General features: G+C 37.3%; 1 protein-coding gene across 1 annotated transcript in view; it reads left to right on the forward strand.

Moving 5' to 3' along the window:
• Nucleotides 1–23,210, forward strand: part of rxfp2b (relaxin family peptide receptor 2b) — a 61,566-nt gene that overhangs the window by 17,468 nt on the left and 20,888 nt on the right. Inside the window, exons 5-10 of the mRNA XM_046863403.1 lie at nucleotides 4,462–4,533; nucleotides 9,003–9,074; nucleotides 11,873–11,944; nucleotides 14,599–14,670; nucleotides 14,959–15,033; nucleotides 19,512–19,583. Of these exons, the coding sequence (XP_046719359.1) occupies nucleotides 4,462–4,533; nucleotides 9,003–9,074; nucleotides 11,873–11,944; nucleotides 14,599–14,670; nucleotides 14,959–15,033; nucleotides 19,512–19,583 (435 nt within the window). The remainder of the gene's footprint in view (nucleotides 1–4,461; nucleotides 4,534–9,002; nucleotides 9,075–11,872; nucleotides 11,945–14,598; nucleotides 14,671–14,958; nucleotides 15,034–19,511; nucleotides 19,584–23,210) is intronic.

Below are 23,210 nucleotides of genomic sequence, written 5' to 3' on the forward strand. Positions count from 1 at the left end.
CCTTTCAATGTCCATTAGTACCATCCTGCACTCACACACATCTCCTGACAATCCTATTTAAGGTGTAGCTGCAGCCAACACTTACTTACAGCTCAACTTCAAGAGCTGATGGGCACAGTTGCTGATAAAACTTTAGACGTATTCTACCTCTAGAAATACAGATGGACAGCTGGTTCACCAAACCAATTGTGGATGAAGTACACAAACCATATACTTGAGTAAAAGTAGAGATGCACTAGGTAAAATATAACTGAAGTAAAGGAAAAAAGTGTCCCTTTAAACTTTCACTTGAGTAAAAGTACAAGAGAATTTACCTTTAATGTACTTAAATATTTAAAAGTATTATGGTTTATTATGGCTATAATGTTCCACTTATCATTATTGTCAAAAGACTCTGCTTAATCAACTCAGTTTATGCAAAAATTTCTTTAATGTTACTCTTAGCACATCAATTTATTCATAGAATAATATTATTTAAACACTTTATAGCTATTAAAATTATCACAGGCCCAGAACCTTCTTTTCACAATTTAAATAATAATTTCCGCAAATAAGAGCATGGGTGTTGTGGTAAGTCCGAGTCAGAATTTTCTTCCGTTTCTTCTACTCTCAAAATGAACTGTCACTGAACTGTATGTTGGTGATAAGTAGATACCATTAAACGGCAATCAAAACTAGGGAGTGCACGCTCGAACCTGATTGGTGGCTTGTTTCATGCTTGACAAGTGAAGTTTTTATCCAATAATAAATAAAAAGGAACGACTGATTTTTTTTTAATGTAGTTGAGTCAAAAGTATGATGTTTGAATTTAAAATGTAGTGAAGTTAAGGTAAAAATGACCCTAAATGGAAATTCTTCAGTAAATTATGTGACTTTAATTACAGTAACAAATTACATTCACTTCCTTACTGTCCACCGCTGCACCAAAGGAATGGGTAAAAAAGCATGCAGAGTTTGTGAATTATAAAACACTGGGTCAGATTTGGGGTATGAATAATTGGAAAAAATTGGCATACGCAAGCCCAGAGATGAGAATAGATTTTTTTGAAGGGCATTCTTAGTCTGCTCACAGAACACAGATAAAACATCATAAGCAGAATCTGTATAACAGTTTTACACTAAAATAAGAATTTTGCGGCTTCTTTTTTTTATTTGGCAGGTGATTTAAAAGATTAATTTGCATATGCATTTTAGTGTTTTATTGATTTGCATGTCACATGTTACATAAAAAAATCAACAACACAAAAAAGTTGACGTGAATAGTCAGAAGAAAAGATTTATGGTTCTTCTAGCATTCTGTAACTAGGCTTTTTATATAAATAACTATTACTGGCATCATTAATTAATGAGAACAGTACTTCAGTGTTATAACCTAATGCATAAGTGGTGTTATTTGCCTTGCATCTTGTTTGAAGCATGTTTATACAGCTCTCTGGAAGAAGTGGAGAATTTCCAAAGGTCTGCACTAAATGAAGCAGCCTTTACTTGTCAAATACACTATATTTCCAAAAGTATTGGGTCACCTGACCTTTCCTGCTATATGTGGTTCTTCTCCAAACTGTTACCACAAAGCTGGATGCACACAGTTGTACAGGACGTCTAATAATTTGCATTCACTTGAACTTGGAAACCGAAACCTGATCCAGCATGGCAATATCCTTGTGCATGAAGATCATGACTATGAAGATCTGGTTTACATGCTTTGGAGAGGAAGATCTTGAGTGGTCTGCTATAGAGCTTTGATCTTATCCCTACTGGACACCTTTGGGATGAATTGGAACACTGACTGCACCCCAGGTCATAACACCCTTGTGGCTGATGAACACAACTATCCATAAGCACACTCCAAAATCTGGTGGAACAGCTTCCAAGAAGAGTGGAGGGAATTATAAGAGTGAATTGGGACTAAATGTGGAATGCGATGCCCAAAAAAACACATACCGTACTTATGACCAGGTGAACCAATACTTTGGAAATATGGTGTATACTGTACATTACAGCACAGTGTAAATCTTTTCCCCAGCTTGTTAGAAAATTAGAGTCAAGGTCAGCCACGGTCAATCCCAGGGTGATCCCAGAAGCTTTTCTTTTCTTCAGCTGCCCGTAACGTTTTATCATTTTGACAATTGATTTTAACATTCTAAAATAACACAAAGTATTATACAACACCTACACACAAAACACTGTTTAAACGAGTACGTTTTATTATTACAGGTGTTTGGCATATAAAGAATTGCTGTAGGTCATAGGAGTAATTGTTACCATCCAAGAGGCACTTACTGGAAAGGTGCTCAGTACATTCAAAACAGACCCAAGTCAGGACACACTGCCAACAAACAAGACCATATGGTAATAAATTAGGAATGGAAAAGGCATTTGAGCTTTTCAGCAACTAAAGATTTAGAACAGCCTTTCACCGCATTGCATAAATCAGTGACAGTTAGCCACTAAATAATGTCTTTACCCGCATATGAAAACAGCTTTAACTGTGTATGTCCTTAAACCATAAATTCGGAGACCACGTTGAAACTTCAGGATTTTTTTTTTACTTATTTGAAGTTTCAAATAAACAGAAAAGTTTAGAAATCTGAAATATTTTCAATGATCAAATGTATCCTATTCAAGATTTTCAACTATTTCTAGGTCTCTATTTGAATGTAAGCAAATGCGTGCTATCGACCACATGCTTGGTACCAAAAGTCAGATTTTCCTCATGATTAATCGCTTCTCCTGAAGCATGTGATCAGACACTGATGGATTTGAAATGAGTTGGATCATAAGACCTTGTGGATCACTCCAGCTTGAGTGCACAAAAAAGGAAACATACCAAATGCTAAAAAACTGAAATTTGTGTAAATGTTTCAAAGATTCCACTTTTCACTCAAGTTGTTGTGGATAAGTAGAGCTTCAGTGAAAACTGTGGTGTGTATTTTAGCTGTATACTTTTTCTAGTGTCCACTGGAAAGTAAAGTTAAAGCGTTGACTGTGTGTAATTGGTGAAACTGGCTCTATTAAAGAGAGACATTACATATAGAAAAAGATATTACAATAAAATATGTTGGGCTCCACGATCTTTTTCATCTTCCTATATCTTCCAACTTATTTAAATCTTCAATTCCTGACACATGAACGTTCTGATCATAAAAAACCTGATTACTACCCATCTATCAGTCCAGCTTCTGACTGACAACTGTTTTATGGTGTTTAACTTTTTATAGGTGCATCAGTCTGCAGTTTGAATGCTCAAAAACTATAGTAGGTCATCATAGTCTACTAAAAACTGCCTTTCTTTAGACAGGGGCATGAGATGCTTTATCTAGCCTTTTCATAATAACTTCAACAGCAGTGTAACAATGGTTAAGCTTTAACACAACATATGATGAAAAAAGTCTCAGAAGGGGACTTATGGAGGCGGTTTGGCAAAAGCAAGTATTGCCACGAGGCACCTGAGCATGATAAAGGGCCTGTTATGATGGAGCCTTGGAATTAGACTACCTTTCATGAACACTGGGGTTCTTCAGGGAGCAATTTCACCCAACTGTAGCTTGGGGTAGCAGTCGATGCCAGAGGCTTTTTTGTGTATTCAGAAATCATTACAGCGTCTCAAGGTGTCCTCTGGCTTTTGGGCTTGGGACTTGTGGATTCTATTATTATTACAAATGTTTGCATTTTACCCGCTCAGATGTGAATTGTTGAGCTTTAGTCATGACACCTCACTACCCTGTTATATGATAATTCATCAGCTGTATTGAGGTAGGACTGGTCATTTTTCTGTGTAGTTCCATTACATTTTCAGGTCCTATAGCTGGTGGTCTGGAAGGTTAAATGCCAACTGACAGTATTGGGAATTTTTAGAACTGGAAAAGCAAGGATGTTACAGGAATTGGCGTTTTATATCAGACAAAACATTTGAGTGAATTGTCACACAGTTGTTTTGACTTGAATAGAGTGCAGTGTCAAAAAAATGTGATGCTAAAGAATAACTGAGATTTAACTCTCAGTTTTGGGACAAGTCCACCTTTCAATATCAGCACTGAACACTATGTATTGTAAGAGCAAAAAGTAGGGGCTGATCTATAACCAACAAATAGGTGATGGTCCATGCTATTGGTTTTATCATACCAGCATATTGTGCACAAGATTATTGGCAACTTGGCTGGCCAGTGAAACAAATGAATAAATAATTAGATTAATAGTTATAAGGCAATGCTGTGATGCAATAAATGGCCTTTTCTTCCTAAGTCAGCTGTGGCTCTTTATGCATCAGTATAACACTGCCTATTCACACTCTGTGTCAGAAAGGAATGATCAAATATGAATTTCCCATGACATAAGCCAAATTGTGCAAGTACTCATTATCTTAAAAAAAAACAAAAACAAAAAAAAAAACACCATATGCTTTTATGTTGTGAAGAAAATGTCAATGTGGATTACCTCTCACTGCTTTTTTTTCTTCCACAGGTCTCTTAAGAGCAATGAGATTCGAGTATTACCAGAAAATGCTTTTAGTAGATACACAGAACTTCGAAGACTGTAAGTCTTTACAAGTCTTTTAAAACTTTTTTTTTCCAATCTTTCCATAACTACACTTTCATACAGCTCAGAAATGGCAGCTTCTGACACAACCCAACATCAATAAGTTGTACATATTCCAAATGCCTGCATGCGAAATTGTCAAAAGGATCGTGTATAAACCTCAGCATGCAGTATTTGGAACTGACATATCGCCTTTTTTTTACTCCAATTTCCAGAATGTTGCTTTCCACCCATACATTCGTTACACTTATTGTTCAATTTAACAGGAACACCTTTACAACTACCTATTTATGCAGTTATCCAAGCAGCCAATCATGTGGTAGCAGCAAATTGCAGCAAAATTATGGTATGATTGTGCCAGATGTACTAGATTGAATATTTCAGAAACTACTGATCTGAGAATTTCATAAACAGTCTCTAAAGTTTATACAGAACAAGGACATAAAAATTGAGATAGAAACCTAGAGAACATAAACGGTTCACAATTCTGTGAGTGGTAGCGTTTTGTTTATAATGGAGGTCTGGGGAAACTTGTAGAATGGTTCAACCTGCCATGAAGGAGGTGTTAGCTCAGTGGTTAAGGCATTGGACCTTGGCTCAGAAGGTCATGAGTTCAAATCCCAGCACCACAAAGCTACCACTGCTGAGCAAGGCCCTTAACCCTCAACTGCTTAGTTGTAAATATCTCTGGATAAGGGCATCTTCCAAATGTCAAGTAATCTATTTTTACAATGGTGGTGAGCAGAAAACGATCTGCATGCACAAAACATTGATTCTTAGTTAATGTTCTTCAATAGCAGAAGACGATATCAGGTGTAACTTCACATTTGCTGTGGGGTTGGTGACCCCTTCCCCCTCCAAAAAAAGCAGGATAAAAACAAGAATAAATACAATACATGGAATGGAACCTTAATTTGCAGGTTAACCCAAAAGATTAAAACCAAACTGTTTGGTTAAAGACCAAATACTGTTTATACAGTTTAATGCAACAGTATTACAGTGGAATGGTCATTATGCTTGTGTATTAATTTTACATCTGAATTTCAGCATTTCCGAATATTTACATGATGATTTTCTTTCTAGGTAATTCATCTGATAAATATATCTTTAAAAGCCTGTAGTTATGGTACAGATACAGACTGGACATCAACAATGAATCATTTCCTGTGTCTTTGCATGCCCCACTGTATATGCTAGGGCGTTGACAGTGTTGTATAAGCATGCCAAACTAAACACTACTGATTTTGTTTGGCATTGTTACTAGTTTAGATTTTTGCTTATGCAACTGCATTGTGTGAAGGAGGTGTAACGTCCTCAATACCTTCAGCACTTTATAACATCACAGTAATATATATATATATATATATATATATATATATATATATATATATATATATATATATATATATATATATAGTTTTGCTCAATGCCCAACAGTGGCAACTTGGCGATACTGGGGTTTGAACCTCTGACCTTCCATTTACTAACCCCAAGCCTTAACCTTGAGCTACCACTTCAATGTAAATGAGTGCACCATAGCTAAACTGAAATAGTTGAAGGGTTTGTATACTCTACTACTGACTAAATTAGTTAATTATATAAAAAAGCTCTGTTTTGTCTTTTTTATTGTTGCCACAGTATTTAGTTTCATATTGTAACCCTCTTCATGTCATAAGGTTTTCCACAGTATCAATGTGTATTACCCATTTAATCCCAAGCATTCCCCTGTCTTGTATTATGGGTTTGATCATTGTCAGCGCAACCTACTTATGGATTATTTCACCCTGTGCACCTGTAATTTGACCTCTGCCTGTTGTGTCTATAATTTCAAAATTACTCCAAATAAAAAAATCATTAAGCATGCACTTGAGATCTGTCCTTTCTCTCACGGCCCCACATTACAATATACAAACAAATGAGATGCAATCAATTTTGATGGAGCATGAGATAGCCAGCATCTGGAAATCATTCTCAATATCTCAGGACAGCCTGCCAACCCTGGCAATCATCTCACGTGACCAGGAGAAAATCCTTTTAATGTATGTCTTTGTCTGATTCAGTGGACTGTTCTGTTGCATGCCTTTGAGCATACTAGATCCACTGTGTAGTCTTAAAATATAAAATCTACACTATGTGATGAGTTAAGGGTTAAGTTCATGCTGAAATAGGTTACCAGTAATGAAGTAATGTAAATGCAGGAGAGAAAAGAAGACATCAGTTGGTCTCCCTGGAGATGTTATATTTCCTGTCAAAGAGTGAGAGTTGTTATAAATAAGTATTATACAAGAACAGCATGGTGATGCAGTGGATAACATTGTTGCCTCAAAGATGTATTGTCCTTGGTGTTCTCTGCATATTTGTGATCTAAAGTGATTATCTAAATCCTTCAACTATCTGCTGCTCATACAGACACCAATTAGAGCCTTTAATAATGCATTTACCAAGCGAAATTGCACAAAACAAAGAGTGGCATCCCACATATGTCTCTCCAGGAGCTGGGTCATCTTTTGATCTCCAGCAGAAGTTATTCAATCATTGGGTCCTCCAGCAGACATCACAGTACAATGAAAATCTTTTACCTGAATCCTATTCTGTCACATTTTAAGCACAGTGCAGTCTCAACTGTTGCAACAGGGATAAATTCTGATTTATCCCTGTTGTCTTTTTGACATTCACTGACTAATTGACTCTGATTTGCATTGGGAGTAACGAGGATGGACAGAAAAGGTTTATCAGAGGGACATGCAGGTTTTGGAGAGAAAGTGAGAGAGGTGTGATTGAGATGTTTTGGATATGTGAAGAGGAGGAACATGGGGTATATCAGTGAAAGAATGTTGAGGATGGAGTCACTAGGAAGGAGGAAAAGAGGAAGGGGAATGCCTTTAGGCAGAAGGGAAGGGGAGTGATGGAAGACATGCAGGTGGTTGGTTTGAAAGAGTCAGATGTAGAGGACAGAATCGTGCGGAGACGGATGTTCGGCTGTGGCGACCCCTAACCAGAGCAAGTGAAAAAAGTCATCTTTACATTGACGGCATTTTGGCGGACACCCTCTTCCAGAGCGAATTACATTTATCTTATCCTTACAACTGAGCAGCCATGGGGTTAAGGGCCTTGTTCAGGGGCCCAGGAGTGGTAGCTGGTGTCGCTGGAATTTGAACTTGTGACCTTTGGAGCCAAATTTAAATGCCTTAACCACTAAGCTACCAACTCCACAGTCTTTTGGCATCCATTGTTCCATTCAGGTTTCACAAATTAAGGATGTAGGCACGCAACAGTCTCTGCCCGGATTCTTAAGCTTTTTTTCTAACACTGGCCTGTTTCACAATTTATTATTTCCTGTACCCTGTTGGCATGACTGCCCTATCTAGTTTGTGTATTTAATTCCGTCTATTGCTTTTTATAATATGGTTGTGTGTTTGTTGTAAATCGCAACTTGCTTCCTTTCCATGTTTTGACCTCGATCTGGATTATGGATATGCCACATCTCATCTTGTTTGCTTTTGTTTTGAACCATGCCGGCTCTCATGACTAAGCTTGTTAGATTCGCTTGAATAAACATGCTTTGACTACACACTCGCAGGCTGCCTCTCTCTCTCTCTCTGTTACACCTGCATGCAGAAATAACTGCTTCCTGATGGCAAGGTTGATTAGAATGCCTAATGCAAATTGGCTCTATTTGATGCCAAAGCTTACTTCAGACATACTTCCCAAAAGTCTGAGCAATCATAAAAATGTCAGTGTAGGCTAACAGGCCTGGTTTCACTTTTTATTGCAGCATCAATAGGAAAATAATGTCAAGTAGCAGCCAATAGCTCAACTGAACAGGTCTGACTGCATAAAGATGGCGAAAAACATGCATTTATTACCTTGGCTAGCGGTAATGAAGAGGAATCTGACTTTCCTTACCTCTGGTGTACAAAAAGACAAATTACCTGTATGCTATCAATGATGAGTGTGTCTCTTGAAATTCTTTATTTAACCACAACATAGTAAGTCACATCCCCATTATAACTTACTTTAATGACTGTATTTGAAATGGAAATGGTATGATGCAATAATTTATGTAACTAGCCTGTAGTCTGTGAGCGACTGCAGACATGATGCTAGTTGCAAAGTCATGTATTATAAATAAATTGATGTGTTTCTGTTTCTTTAATGTGAGTGTGTGTATATATGCAACTACATTAATCACCCAGGAGACATTACCAAAATCTCCGGCATTCATCCTAGCACAGATCATTAAAATAATTGATTAGGGTCATCAAGCCTAATTTATCCACACTTCATTAAATAAACGGCCTCTGTTCTCGGGTGCATTTAATTACACTGAAGTGTAACTCTCATGGTCAGTATAACAAACATCACATAGTAATATCACATCACGCGGTAATTTTTAAACGACCTTAATAACGCGAAGCTTATAAAATAAGCCTATTATTAATTGGTTTTGCCGTTGCGTGTTTCAGATTTCTTCAAGAAAACTGCATAAGCTCTGTGTCAGAGCGGGCTTTTAGGGGATTATTCAAACTGCAGAAACTGTGAGTATATTTCTTGTTAATAAATGTCATTGGCTTCCAGTTGCTCAAAGGTCACGGTTTTCTTGCAAGGACAAGCTCCTAATGTCATTAGTTTAGAATTATATGTTTGTGTCCTGCTGTTTGGTTCTCATCTGTTTGGTTTAGTTAAGTACAACTGGAATGATCCATTCTTCTACACAGCATAGAGTAGAATGGTCTATGAGAAATGTGTTATTATAATTTAAATTATCAGAATTTTAATTGAATATTGTGAATTTTTGTTATTAGGATTGATCAAATTGTACACCGCAGCTTTGATTTGTGTTTAAGGTTTTTAAATGGAAATGCAAATGGTAGCTCAGTGGTTGAAGCTCTGGGTTACTGATGGGAAGCTTGGGGATTCAAGTCCCAGTTTTGCCGAACTGCCACTTTGAGCAAGGCCCTTAACCCTCTGTTCTCCAGAGGCACTGCATCATGGATTTGAATTTCACTGAGCTCTAATGTGCATGGGACAGTTAAATAAAAGTGTACCATTTTAGCCAAACAGACAATGAGACTGTGTTTAAATCTGATTAAAAAGTTCAAAATGGATTGTGCCATCAATTAATTTGATATAAATAATGACAAATGACATTTAACAGTTTGGATGCCATCTAATAGCTTGAGACAAAAAAAACTGCCTTTCCCACCACTATAATCATATAAGCTGACTGTGATCATTGTAGCATGTACATGTCAGGTTTTCAAAGCACCTTAAAAAAGGTGCCAGGAAAAAGCTTTGAAGCTCATGCAGAGATAAGAGAGAGTGAGGTGTTAAGCTATAGCTCTGCTCATCAGCATGGGTGTGAAACATGCACTCCACTTGTCATCTTTCACTTTGCTTTATATAACTATGTATACATAAAGTACCAATTAAAGATTTTCCTGCACAGGTTGATTTGTTCAAGTTTTAGTGTGCATGGCGAAGATACAGACTTCCCCTTTGGGAACTCGAGCTGCGTCACAACACTTTGGAAACGCCTCGTGTTGCTCACGCTCTGAATCACGTAAAATACGGCCAAGTCGCATCGTCATCGGCGGGCGAGGCTGGTTCCTGTAAAGACTTCCTGGCAACCTGGCTGCTGGACGTGTCTCAGTGGGTCCTGTGCATGGTAGGGAAGGGCTTCCCCGATTCAGTTCAATGGGGTGTGTCCCACTCTGGTGAGACCTGTGCAGGCTCTGGTCCTGAAACAGGAAGTGCGTGCTCTACTAAAGAAAAGGGACCATCAAGGTGGTTCCTCCCTTAGTCAGAGAGTCAGTCCCTACAGCCAGTACTTTGTTGTTCGAACAAGGATGGGGGATTGCCGCCGATCCTAGATCTGCACTCCTTGAACCGGATCAGGATGCTCACCCTCAAAGAGGTTGTGTCTCAGATGTCTTCTTTCTTTTTAGGACATCTGCAAACCCTGCAGGTTGGTCCACCCCACTGATGTTTGTCAGGTTCTTTGACCTCGACATCAGAGCCATTCCGCTCCTCTGTCCTGCTTTCTGGTTGTGTACAGTCACACTGCAGGGACTGGTCAGTATGACGTGATCATTTCCAAAGCGTTGTGATGCAGCTCGAGTTCCTGAAGGGGAATGTCTCCAGGTTACCTATGTAACCCTGCATCCCTGCAGCGCTTACCTTCTCTTTTTTCAGAAGCTAGCGTCTGTAGCTTACTGGTTAGCGACGTTGCCTGCCAATGACGTCACAACTTGCCGTTGGCTGAGTGTGAGCAACACGAGGCATTCCTAAAGCGTTGTGACGCAGCTTCTCGTTCCCTCAGGGAACTGGAAACGAGATGTTCTTCTCAAAATGATTCTGTCATTATTCATTATTGTACAAGTTGCAAATAGTAGTGCAATTAGCTAGTAATCTGCAATTGTACTTTTAAGCATACTAAAGATTCATTCATGTTAAGTAACTGATGATTCGGGGTCTGGTGGATTTGAAGCCTTTTCCAGGAACACTACATTTGAGGCAGGAATATATTTTGGAATCAGGAGGCTTGAATCAGGAAAACACTCAGGAAACACTGAGCTTTAGGCTGGAGTACACTCTGAAAAACTAGGCATGAGACAGGAGTTCATTTTAGGAAAACAAGGCTTGAGACAGGAATGCACCTTGAGAACACTTGTCATGAGGCAGTAGTACATTCTGGGAAACATTTAGATTAAGGCTGGAGTCCACTCTGGGAACACTTGCCTTAGGGTTGAAATAAACTACAGGAACACTAGATATAAGGCAAAAATACACTTTGGGAAAACTTGAGACAGGAATACACCCAGAGAACATGTTTAATGAGGCAGGAGTACATTCTGGGAACACTTTGTTCTAATATGAATGCTGTGAACACACTGAATCACACCTAGATGCCATTCAAAATAGGGTATGCATCTACTAGCATATTTTGGAATGTAAGTAGAAGCTGAAGAAACCAGCAGAAACATAGACACTGGGAGAAAATTTGGCATAAAAAACACATAGTAACTCAAGCTGGTTATCAAGCCGAGATGGCAATCCTACCTGCTGAGCCAGTATTGCACTGCATAGTATCAGTTAAGCCAATCCATGCTCTGAATTTGACTGAACCAATATCATCTGGCTCAAACCGTGTACTGTATGTGGTACCCTTATTAGAATTCAGAACATATATCATAAAAGGTGCTGCTCAAAGAATTGTGGACTTTCAGGCCAGTTGATTAATCAGATGAAACCTTCACTGTGTGCTTTAAAGAGACTACGCACTTATTTTATGGCATTTATGAGACTATATGTCAATGATTTTATTCTGTTGCAGATCTTTGAGCCAAAACTGCATCACCTTATTAAAACATGGAGTCTTTGCTGATCTCCACAAACTCAACTGGCTGTAAGTACAACACTGCATTTTCTATTACAGCAAAACCATAAGATCAGGCACAAACCTTTATTTATTTCAGTTTTTGAAATAAAGTCATGCTGGCCTCCCAGTAGAAATTACCTTACGCTGCATGCTTCATATCCCAAATGCTGTTATCCAAGCTGACTAACAGAAATGCCGAACTCAATCAGGGTGTACGGCTAAATAATTAACTTCTAAGGGTATTCCTTACAAGCACAATGCTAGCTTTCTTTCAGTTCTTTCAGGGATTTTAAATAAACCAGTACTACTGAATTACCAGAGCCTGAAATAGCTCTCCAGTTTACATTACTTGAAATTGTCGTCAATGGGTTGTTGCTGTAGTCATTAAACAAAAACAATTAAAAAAAAAGAGGCCAGAAGGGTTTTAGATTTAGTCTTAGATTTTATGGTCCAGATGCGGTTAGGAGGCCATTTAATGCACCAATGTTCATTTGTATGCTTAAGATAATGAATGAGCTGTGGCTTTAAACCGCCTCATGTATCTCTGTACATAAACTCACCAGCCACTTTACAAGCAACTGTGCCTGGCATGCCTGTGATCACAATTTTCTTATCCTTTTAATATTCACTGAAACTTTTGACCTGTATCTGCATGATTTGCCTGTGAATACAATTTTCTTACCCTGTTAATATTCACCAAAGCTTTTGACCTGTATCTGCATGATTCTGTGCACTCTGACGACTGCCAGCTGATTAGATAATTACAGGAAATATCAGGTGGACATGTTCTTAATATAGAGGTCAGTGAGTTCATGTGCATGTTTACCCATACAGTGCATTTAGAAACCAGTCTGACCCCATTATATGTTTTCACCTTTTGTTAGGATGCAGCCTTTGGCTAAAATGCTTTGAATATTAATGACCAAGCAAATACAAGATTTGTGATATTTTTGCAAATTGCATTTTTTTTGCAAACAACAACCAAAAAAGCTTAGGTGCATCCCATTTTTTCTGGATCACCTTTAAGATTTCTTTTTCGACACAAGATTTTTTTTCCCCACAATTAACTGAATGTAGCAAATAGAATTTTTTGGACATGATTTGGAAAAGCACATGCCTGTTTATACATGTCTATTTAAAAAAAATGCAAATCGGAGCAAAAACCCAAGCCATGAGGTCAACTGAACTGGCTGTAGAGCTCAGAGACAGGATTGTGTCGTATTATAGATCTGGGTAAGGATACAAAAATGTTCTGCTGCATTTAAGATTCCCAAGAACACAATGGCCTCCATAATTCTTAAAATGACTGGATCAACCAGGATTATTCCTAGAGCTGATCACCCTACTAAACTGAAGAGATCATGTATGGTGATGGGAGAAATATCCAGAAGGTCAACCATCATTCTACTGATCTATTTTGATGACGTAGGCGACAGATGGCGCACCCTGACTATTTTATTCATTTAAAAAAAATACAACGTTTTGTTTATATAGTGAGCATACACATATGAAAGTAGACCCTTTACAGATTTAAATGATGTATTACTTTTGATCAAATATGACCGAGCAGTTTAAGCTCTTTTTGCTGGCATCTGAAAAAAAAGCACGTTTGGGCGCCGGCGGCAATTCAGACTCCAGAGGGTTAAGGCAAAGTGACCACACTGAAGCCTCACCACAGAATAAGAATACCTATTTGGAAAATGCAAAAAAAAGAATAACAAATATGTAGATTGCTCTGAAAGCACAACATTTTAGCATGAGACTGCACCATAACAGACTTGTCTGAATATTTTCTGAGTGCACTGTAGGTAGAGAGGGGTGTTTATTCTTTAACTTACACATAAACATCAATTACTTTCATGTTTTAGTCATTCTTAGTAATAATACAAATGAATTAATTCTGTTCCTTCTTACTATAATATTCTACTCTAAAAATAGGTTAATGGTGGAGTTAGACATAAGTCCACCCAGTGTGCTCTATTCTCTGAATATCATTCAAGTATTTAGTTAAATCTGAATACCAACGAACGCAATCCCTTTATGATTGTAAGTCCTGACTACATGCATGAAAATCTGTCTGATTGGAAGCTGTATTAATCAGTAAGTTGGGGTGTTGTAGGTGATCATGAGATCAAGATTTTGTTCAAATTGCGTATTTGTTTCTTGGTGTACTGGAAAACTAGTTCCTCTTATATAGTGGTTTCATTCTGCAATCTAAATATGATCTGAGAACCCTATAGGTTTTGATAGACAGATTTACAGGCCCCATCTGTCTGGATCCCATCTAGAAAACTGATTATCGTTGATTATTTTTTCAGTGTTCAGTGGGCCCCTTGTCTGTCAGCACTGTTCTGTAACAAAATAAAGAATTTAAGCATGCACACCAGCTGTACAGCACAGACTGGGATTACTAATCAGTATTCTTAATACATTTGGTTACATTTAATGCCACCTCTATTCTTCTGTAGACCAAAGAAATAATGTGTATCTGAATTCTGAATTTGTCATTTTTTAATGATAGATTGGGAATGCTAAATCAGTATTTGAATACAATTAGTATGTCATTCACATGGTTACAGTGCTATAGAAAATATATATACAGTAATCCCCCGTTTCTCTGGTGGTTTGTGTTTCACTTCTGTGTAAGTTTATTTTAATTATTTTAATCTTTTTATATTTAGAATTCTGGATGACAATCCTTTGAAAACCATCACTGTGAACACATTCACGGGCCTGAGGTCTCTCTTCTTCCTGTATGTACAAATTCTTTTTTTCAACTAATTTTATAATCAATTTTTCTTTTTTTTTTGTTTTTATTATACCTAACGTGATTAGTGCTGCCTTAATTTGTAGGATCTGCTGTGCCTACATAATAACCCAATCATACACTGTTTACATACACTGAGTTCACTTCAGTAAAAGAAACATGATGACTCGGGTTAAATTTAGCAGTGACATGCAACAGGGACAAATGGTTTTTGGATGATGAGGATAATGATGATGATGATGATGATAGCTCATGTAAGTAGTGTTGTGTGCAGGTCGATGGTGAACACCTCACTCGAACGCCTTCCTTCATCCAGGCTCTGCAGGCACATGCCCGTTCTTAACTGGCTGTAAGTGTGTTCTCAGTTGTAATTTTTCTCTGTGGGCCTCATTAAGTTTTTAATTATTGTCTTGATATAAAATTGTCAAACAAGACCAGGTACTTCAGGATTTGTTGGCTAATTTATATGTATTGATGACTGGTTGTTATATTAAATAATAGACAGACATAAAGCTATTTTCTAATATAGACACTTAACATGTGAGTCAAGCATCCTGCAGAATTTTAGCTTTGATTCAAAGGACAAAACATTAAACTTGTGGTTTTGTCATCTCTCCTTTGGAATAATTGGGTCTTTTGATTTCTATCTATTTAAATTTTCTTGTCTTTTCATTTAGGCTACATCCACATTAATCTGAAAATAGATCTGAAAATCTCGTTTTTGTGTTAAAACGTGAAGAATTTCTGAACATTTTCTCATCCACACCAAACATCCGAAAATTATTACATCCCTATACTGCACATGCTGCAACATCTGCCATCGTGTTTAAATATTTTTCAAATAGTATTTTTTTTAATGACTTTACGATGATGAAAGCAGCTATAAACTGTTATACTACCTTTAATGTTTTCTTTTGAAGTCAGACAGTAAAGTGAAATAATAAATAAATAAATAAATAAATAAATAAATAAATAAATATATACAGACACACACACACACACACACACACACACACACAGACAGACAGACAGACAGACAGACAGACAGACAGACAGACAGACAGACAGATAGATAGATAGATAGATAGATAGATAGATTAAAAAAAGTATAATACTCAATATATGTAATTATTCTATAATAATAATAATAAAAATAATTCTAGAATTCTATTTAACTTTTAATTTTTTTTTTTAAATGTCGATGTGTTTTAAAAACCTGGAGGACTCTCAATAAAACCAATTAAATGCATGTAAAATGATTTACGAATTTATCTCCACAATAGCAAATATGCTAAACTATGAATGAAAATGAATATCCATCTGATTATTTATTAAACTATTATTAATTATAATATTATACCTTTTTTTATCTGTGTTTTGGATATAAAGTTGGTTACTTAGACATAATGTCCAATGAGAAAAAAAATGTTTTACAGCCTGCATGCGTTCATATAACCAAGGTATCTGATTTCAATCATTTCTTTTTTCTTTTTTCTGGCTCTACACATTCGCCTGGCACATTGTGTCCAGATGAAACTATTGTCCGCTGCTACAGGGAAGTTATTTCTTGTCATTTTTCTCTCTGAAATACGTATTTAGGAAGTAAATAAGATCCTGAAAACTCAATACCCTGCTGTATGTCAAAGCCAGACAGCTAGCTGAGTTTTCTAGGATCTGTCCGGTTCTCAAATTATCATTTACAAAAATAAAAAAAAAAATAAGACATTTTGGCAAGTGGACAAATTGTAATGCAGTGAAATGGATGTAGTATTAACTGTTTTGAAAAATAAAATACATTTAAATCCATCATAAGCTTATTAAACTTTTTTTTTTTTCAATTGAATGTTAAGTTAAATGTGTTTAACTTAAGAAAATGTAAATTCTTTAGTAAAAATGTCTAGAAAATAAATGTAATAATTAAAAAAGAGTTTATTGTAATGTTCTAATAAGAAATATTACATACATTTGACTATATTCAGGACAGTTTCAATTGACAAGATGTCATTTCTTGCAGTGTTCTTGCAGTTTCATCTCTGTTCCAAGTGTAGTATGCATCATTTGATAAGCGATCATGACATACAAATAGCAACAGGGATTTCATAAGAGTTGAGGAATGATTTAAGTGTCTCCCTGTTATGGTGTTTTGTCCTTTTGTGTATCCTGGAGTATTTTCTTCGCATTGACAGCTCAGAGGAAAATCATTAGCAAACTGTTAATTGATTTAAACAAGCGATTTTAGCGTCCCCCATAAAGTACAGCGCTGAGGGCGAATTTTCTGAATTGCAAAACCTTGCTGCTGGAGATTATAGCGAATAAGTTACAAACTCGTCCTCTAGCAGTTTGTTACCGAACGTATATATAATTTCAAAAGAAACAAATTACTGTCTTTCTTCATCTGGCTTTCTCTCCCTCAGGCTTCAGTCCGTTGAACAATGCATGTCAGAGGAAGCTGTGAATGTGAAGGAAATAGGTTTCGAAGCCAGTTGATTCACTACAGTGTCTCGTCGGTGAGAGTTATGTCGATGGTTTAATTAAGGATACATGCTAAAGGAGAGATTTGACAGCAAGACTTTTTAATGCATAATATGAATACAAAGGTGTTGATTTGGTTTCTACAGCAGTTCCGACAGTAGATCTGACATTATGGTTTATTGTACTCAGTATAAAGTGCAGCTAAGTTACAGTGACATATACAATCATCTTAGAAAGGAGTGTCCACTGTGACCTCTTTATAACCTTTTCAACAACGCAAAGTCTTTAGGACAAAGGGGTTTCCTGAAATCGTTAACCTGACATGCTTCATTACTTTGTTTTATTAAATTAGAGAGGAAAAAAGGCTGGTGAGGAAACAACTGCTTATGGCTGCTTTATTGTCATATCAAGAAATAACTTGTTTTTCCGAATGTTCCATAATGTTGAATCTGACTTTAACAAATACAAAGAAAAAATGCAGTAGTATAAGAGGAATAAAACACACTGTTATTGTAAAGTAGTCAACTTCAAGCTAGCCCAAGTACAGTATATGGACAAAGGTTTGTTGACACCTGACTATAATATTTTTATGTGCTTTTTGAACATCGCATTCCAATTAATCTCTATTTGCGGTTATAATAACGAATAACCTCCACTCTTCTGGGAAGATGTTTCTGAAGAGTTTGGAGATTTGTGCTCATTCAGCCACAAGGGTGTTAGTAAACTCAGGTACTAATGTAGGGTGAGGAAGACTAGGGTGCAGTCAGCTTTTCAATTCACCCCGAAGGTGTTCAGTATGGTTGAGGTAAGAGATCTTACACTCCAACCCATGAACATCATATCTTCCAGGGCATTGTCATGCTGAAACGAGTTTGGGTGTCCTAGTTTAAGTGAGGGGAAAATTAAATGCTACCAGATCCAAAGGCATTCTATACATTTGTGTAACTCCACCTTTGTGGTAATAGTTTGGGAAAGAACCACATACGGCTTGTAAAGTCCGGTGTCCCAATACTTTTGTCTTTTAAGTACAAGTCCATTTTGCACTGGACCACATTACTGATTATTTTCTTAAGATTGCATTTATTGTTATGTTTTACTTCATATTATATATACTGTATATATATATATATATATATATATATACTGTATATATAAAAGATATGATTTATGATTATATGATTTTTTTGCATTGCACAGCTGCCACATGATTTACTACTAAAACTAATCTATTTAATATTTATACTTACTCTAACCTTAAACTTTCACAAATAGGCAGGTGTATTGGTGTTCCTAATAAAGTGGACAGTGGATGTACAGTACAGACTAAACCAAAGGAATAATAATTATAATAATAAAAAAATAATAATAATACTTCCACACCTGCTTTTGTTCACGATTAAGCATGTATTGTTATTTAATAATTATTATTAATTATAGAGATATAGTCAGTAGTGTAAAAGTATTTTTTTGTGCTTAATGTTGTGCTAATGTCGTCTAATTGCTTATTTAAAAAAAAAAATCAGCATAATGAATCCTGAAATTCAATTGTGTGTAAATGATGAAAGGTTTATACACCCATGGGGTATAATTTGGAAAATCCAATTACTGTACAAAAAGAAAAAAAGATTGACCTTTCCTTTCTTTTTTTTTTTTAAATACACTATATAACACATAATGAGAGGGGTAAGGGGATGGAAATGCTGTATGTTTTAAAAATTGTCTGCTGAATGATAATGTCTTGCTTGTTGCCTTCAAACAGCGACTACCAAATGCCTAATTACTGTGATTATCCAAATCTCAGCAATCAGGCATTCCTTTAAATAAGCTTGTTTTGCAAACAACAAGAGCCCTTGTACACCTTTTTTTGGATTTGTATTGCGTTTATAGAGAACATCTACATGAAACAGCTTTACTTCGAGCCAAATGGATTTTCCCCAAAACGATATCAGGTTTAAGCTATGGCCTGAAGAAGGTAGTAAAACGACAAATGGTGCTCTAAGCTCGTACCTCATGTGGATGCATGTAGAATGTAGGAACAGCGTGTTCTCGTTTATTGCTTATAATCTGCCTCACCAACTCTTTTCTCCCATGCTGGGAATGCCAAAGAAATATGGGGATAATATAATGTAAGATATTTCATAATTCACTGTTTTGTTTGCCCACAAATCAAACTTTTAAAACGGATCTCCTGTAAACACATTATTTTAAATGATCAGCTCCAAATAAAAGTAATTGGATTTTGATGTTTCGTAAGTAAATGCTTACACAATGGGTTTGTTGTGTTTTTTTGGCTAATGTCAGTTTTCTTTACTCATTTTCTTCCCTTTGTTTTTTTGTTTTTTTTCCTTTCGAAAGGGACTTTGAAGGAAACTACATTCAGAGGCTGAACTACTCCACCCTGCTGTCCTGTGATGAGCTTACTGTGCTGTAAGTAAAAGAAAAACTAAACAAAATAAACACCTTAAGAGATAAAGGATGGAAATGGAGAAGGAACGGCAAAGAAAATCATTGACGGAGAGTCTTAAGGGGCTTTTATGGAGCTCTTGAGGCTATGGGATAGCAACAAAAAAGATAGAGAGACCCAGTGAGACAGATGAAGAAAGAGAAATATATAGAGAGATAAACAGAAAATTTTCAAAAGATGAAGATATTAAGAGAGAGAAAAGCAGAGGGATAGAATATACAGAATATACAGAGAAAATCTGAAGACTGATAGCAAGAGTGTGCTAATAGATGTAGAAATAGAATGGTGGATATCAATGCTAACAGGTGGAAATTAATGCTAACATGTCCTTATGCTAATACTTTCTGTCACTGGTAAATTTCAAAATGAAGGAAACTGCTATCGATCTAGTAGCCTGTAAATAAACTCAAAATAAAACAACTGATCGAAATCCTTTATGAAATTTTTTTTAATTGAGTGTTTTTGAAAATCGATACTGTTTACTGCAAAATACAGCAATATTAATGTCTATCAATATTTACACCCGTAAGGTCACTGCTGTCATTGCTAGGGTGATTACTAATGCTAGGATCTACAGCAATCAAGTACTGCCACCATTTTCAATGTCTGCGATGTCGGCGTCAGTAACATCAGCGTCAACATTGTTGGAAGAATTGGTATTGGTAATACTGCTGTGTTTGTCACTGGCCTCTTCTGTCTTTTGCTCTAATGTGTCCTATTATAGTATTTTGTTCACTTAAGATTCTAATTCTCTGGTTCTCTGTTGCTGACTGTCCATAAGCTGCTGCTTCTGGAACCCAGCCAATCACTTTCTGAGCTTCTCAACCGATCAGCTGTGGACAGGCAAACCTTTTGTCGGCCATTATCTCATACTCAGAAACCCAGCCATTAGGGCTTCACAAACCAGTGCATTCTTAGTGCCGGTCCCAAACCCGGATAAATGGGGAGGGTTGTGTTAGGAAGAGCATCCAGCTGAAAAACATGTGCCAAATCAAATATGCGGATCACAAACCTAAATTTCATAATGGATTGGTCGAGGCCCGGGTTACCAACGACCGGCACAGGTATTGTTAGCAAACAAGGTACCGGTGGAAATTGGGTTCCAAAACAAACAAAAGAGGAGAATGAGAGGAGGAAGACAGCAGACAGAGACAGCAGACAAAGGAGAAGTGTAGGAGAGTGGAGGTTCGGGTTGGTACTTTAAATATTGGCACTATGACTGGTAAAGGGCCAGTGGAAGGTGGGTTTGAACTGTTCTTTAATGGTGTGGATGGAAAGAGAAATGGTGTAGGGGTGATTCTGAACGAAGAGTACAGTAAGAGTGTAGTGGAGGTGAAGAGAGTTTCTGATAGGGTGATGAACATGAAGCTGGAAGTTGAAGGGGTGATGATAAATTTCATTAGTGCCTTTGCTTTACAAGTCAGCTGTGAGATGGAGGAAATTTCTGGATTGAGTTAGATAAAGTGGTAGAAGGTAAGAATGACTGGAGATTAGGGCAGACTTCAGTGGGCATGTTGGTGAAAGGAACAGAGGTGATGAGGAGGTGATGGGTAGGTATGGCCTGTAGGAGAGGAATTTGGAAGGGCAGACGGTGGTAGATTGTGCTAAAAGGATGGAAATGGCAGTGGTAAATACTTATTTTAAGAAGGAGAAGGATCATAAGGTGATTGGAGAAAAGTGCACACAAATTGGCTATTTTCTATGCAGGAGATGCAACCTGAAAGACACTGGAGACTGTTAGGTGTTGTAAGATAAGTAGGATGCTTTGGAGGTGAAGAAGAAGAGGAGGAGAGTAAGGACTGAAAAAAAAAGAATAAGATGGTGGAAACTGAAGGAGGAAGACTGTAGTGTGAGATTCAGGGAAAAGGTCAGACAGGGGCTCGGTGGTGGTGAAGAGGTGTTGGATAATTCGGAGATATGGCTGTGAAAGGTAGTGAAGAAAAGAGTGCAGGCAGGGTGAAGTGGGTGGAGAAGAGTGATAGCAGGAGTGGTTTGTGATAGAAGAGTATCTGCAAAAGTGAAAGGGAAAGTTTATAGGATTGTGGTGAGACCTGAGATGTTGTATGGTTTAGAGACAGTGGGATTGAGTAAAAGACAGGAGAGATTGAGACAGTTCGGACATGTGCCGAAGAGGGACATGGAGTATATCGTTAGGAGAATGCTGAGGATGGAGCCGTCCAGGAGGAAGGAAAAGAGGAAGGTCAAGGAGGAGGTTTATGGATGTTGTGAGGGAAGACATGCAGGTAGTTGGTTTGAAAGAGGCAGATGTAGAGGACAGAGTAGTATGAAGACGGATGATCTGCTGTGGTGTCCCCTAACGGTAGCAGTCGAAAAAATAACCTTTGTTTGTCACATATACATTACAGCACATTGAAATTCTTCTCTTGGCATACCCCAGCTTGCTTAGAAGCTGGAGTCAGAGCACAGGGTCAGCCATGATACAGCGCCCCTGGAGCACAGAGGATAAAGGGCTTTGCTCATGCGCCCAAGATTAGCAGCTTGGCGATACTAATGCTTGAACCCCTGACTCTCTGGTCAATAACCCAGCACTTTAACCACTGAGCTACCACTCCAGACAGAAGGAAAAAACATGGACTAGGGTTTCTTTCACATATATTCCCATCTGGATCAGCTTATTAATAAGGTTTTAGAAACACAACCACAGCATTTGGGAGGCTGAGTAAATGTTTTCACACACCGGCCCGCTCTCACACTGCTAATGGAACACCATCTACCTGAGCTTCACTCTCTGGGACACGCCTGAATGCTTTAATACGTTCTCTGTTTCATTCCAGTAGGGAAAAAAAAAAAAGTAGGAAATTGGCAAAACAGCAAAGAACTCTGCATGCGTTTGTTCCACTCTCTCAGAGCTCTAAAGAAGCATTTAGAAAAGGAAAGCGATAAAAGACAGAGAGAGAAATAGGCAGAGGGTGACAGAGAGACAGTGTTCAAAAGAGTGAAAGAGAGAAACAGAAAATGAAAGACAATTTGTAGACATGTGGCTTGCCCAAGTCCTCCCGGTCCAATCCCACTGCTTGACCTCACTGATGCTAAATTGCCAAAAATCTATACAGATGCCTTCCAAAATCTAATAGAAAGTCTTCCCAGAGAAACAGATCTATTCTCATGCATTGCATGTATTTACAATGTAGTTATTAAATTATCTAAATGGACTTGATGGTGCAGCCGATTATTTTTTTGGGATTGATTAAGTTACAACTAGACCATGTTTAGAATATAAGCCCGTGTCATGTCTCCTTTTTCAGGCATATTACCTGGTATAGCATTTAGGCATGTCTCTACAAATTCTTCAATCAAACAAGAAATGACTTTTTCGACCTTTAATTAAGGCAGGAGTCCTGGGGTAATGAAGAAACATTGAGTGCGAACTCAAGTCCTGGTTTCATCTGCATCGTAAGACTGTTCCTATCAACTCCACTCAAGCGCCCTTAATGGGTTTTCATCATCACTGCCTAAGCTGGCCTTGCTGTTCTATAAACAAAAAACTTCTACTTTAGTCAGAAAAAGTTGCACTTTATTTAATATAATATATTGTATACACATGCAAGATAAATGATAACCTCAATTTC

Source organism: Silurus meridionalis, chromosome 12, assembly GCF_014805685.1.
Source record: "Silurus meridionalis isolate SWU-2019-XX chromosome 12, ASM1480568v1, whole genome shotgun sequence".
In the NCBI taxonomy this organism is placed as follows: Eukaryota; Metazoa; Chordata; class Actinopteri; order Siluriformes; family Siluridae; genus Silurus; species Silurus meridionalis.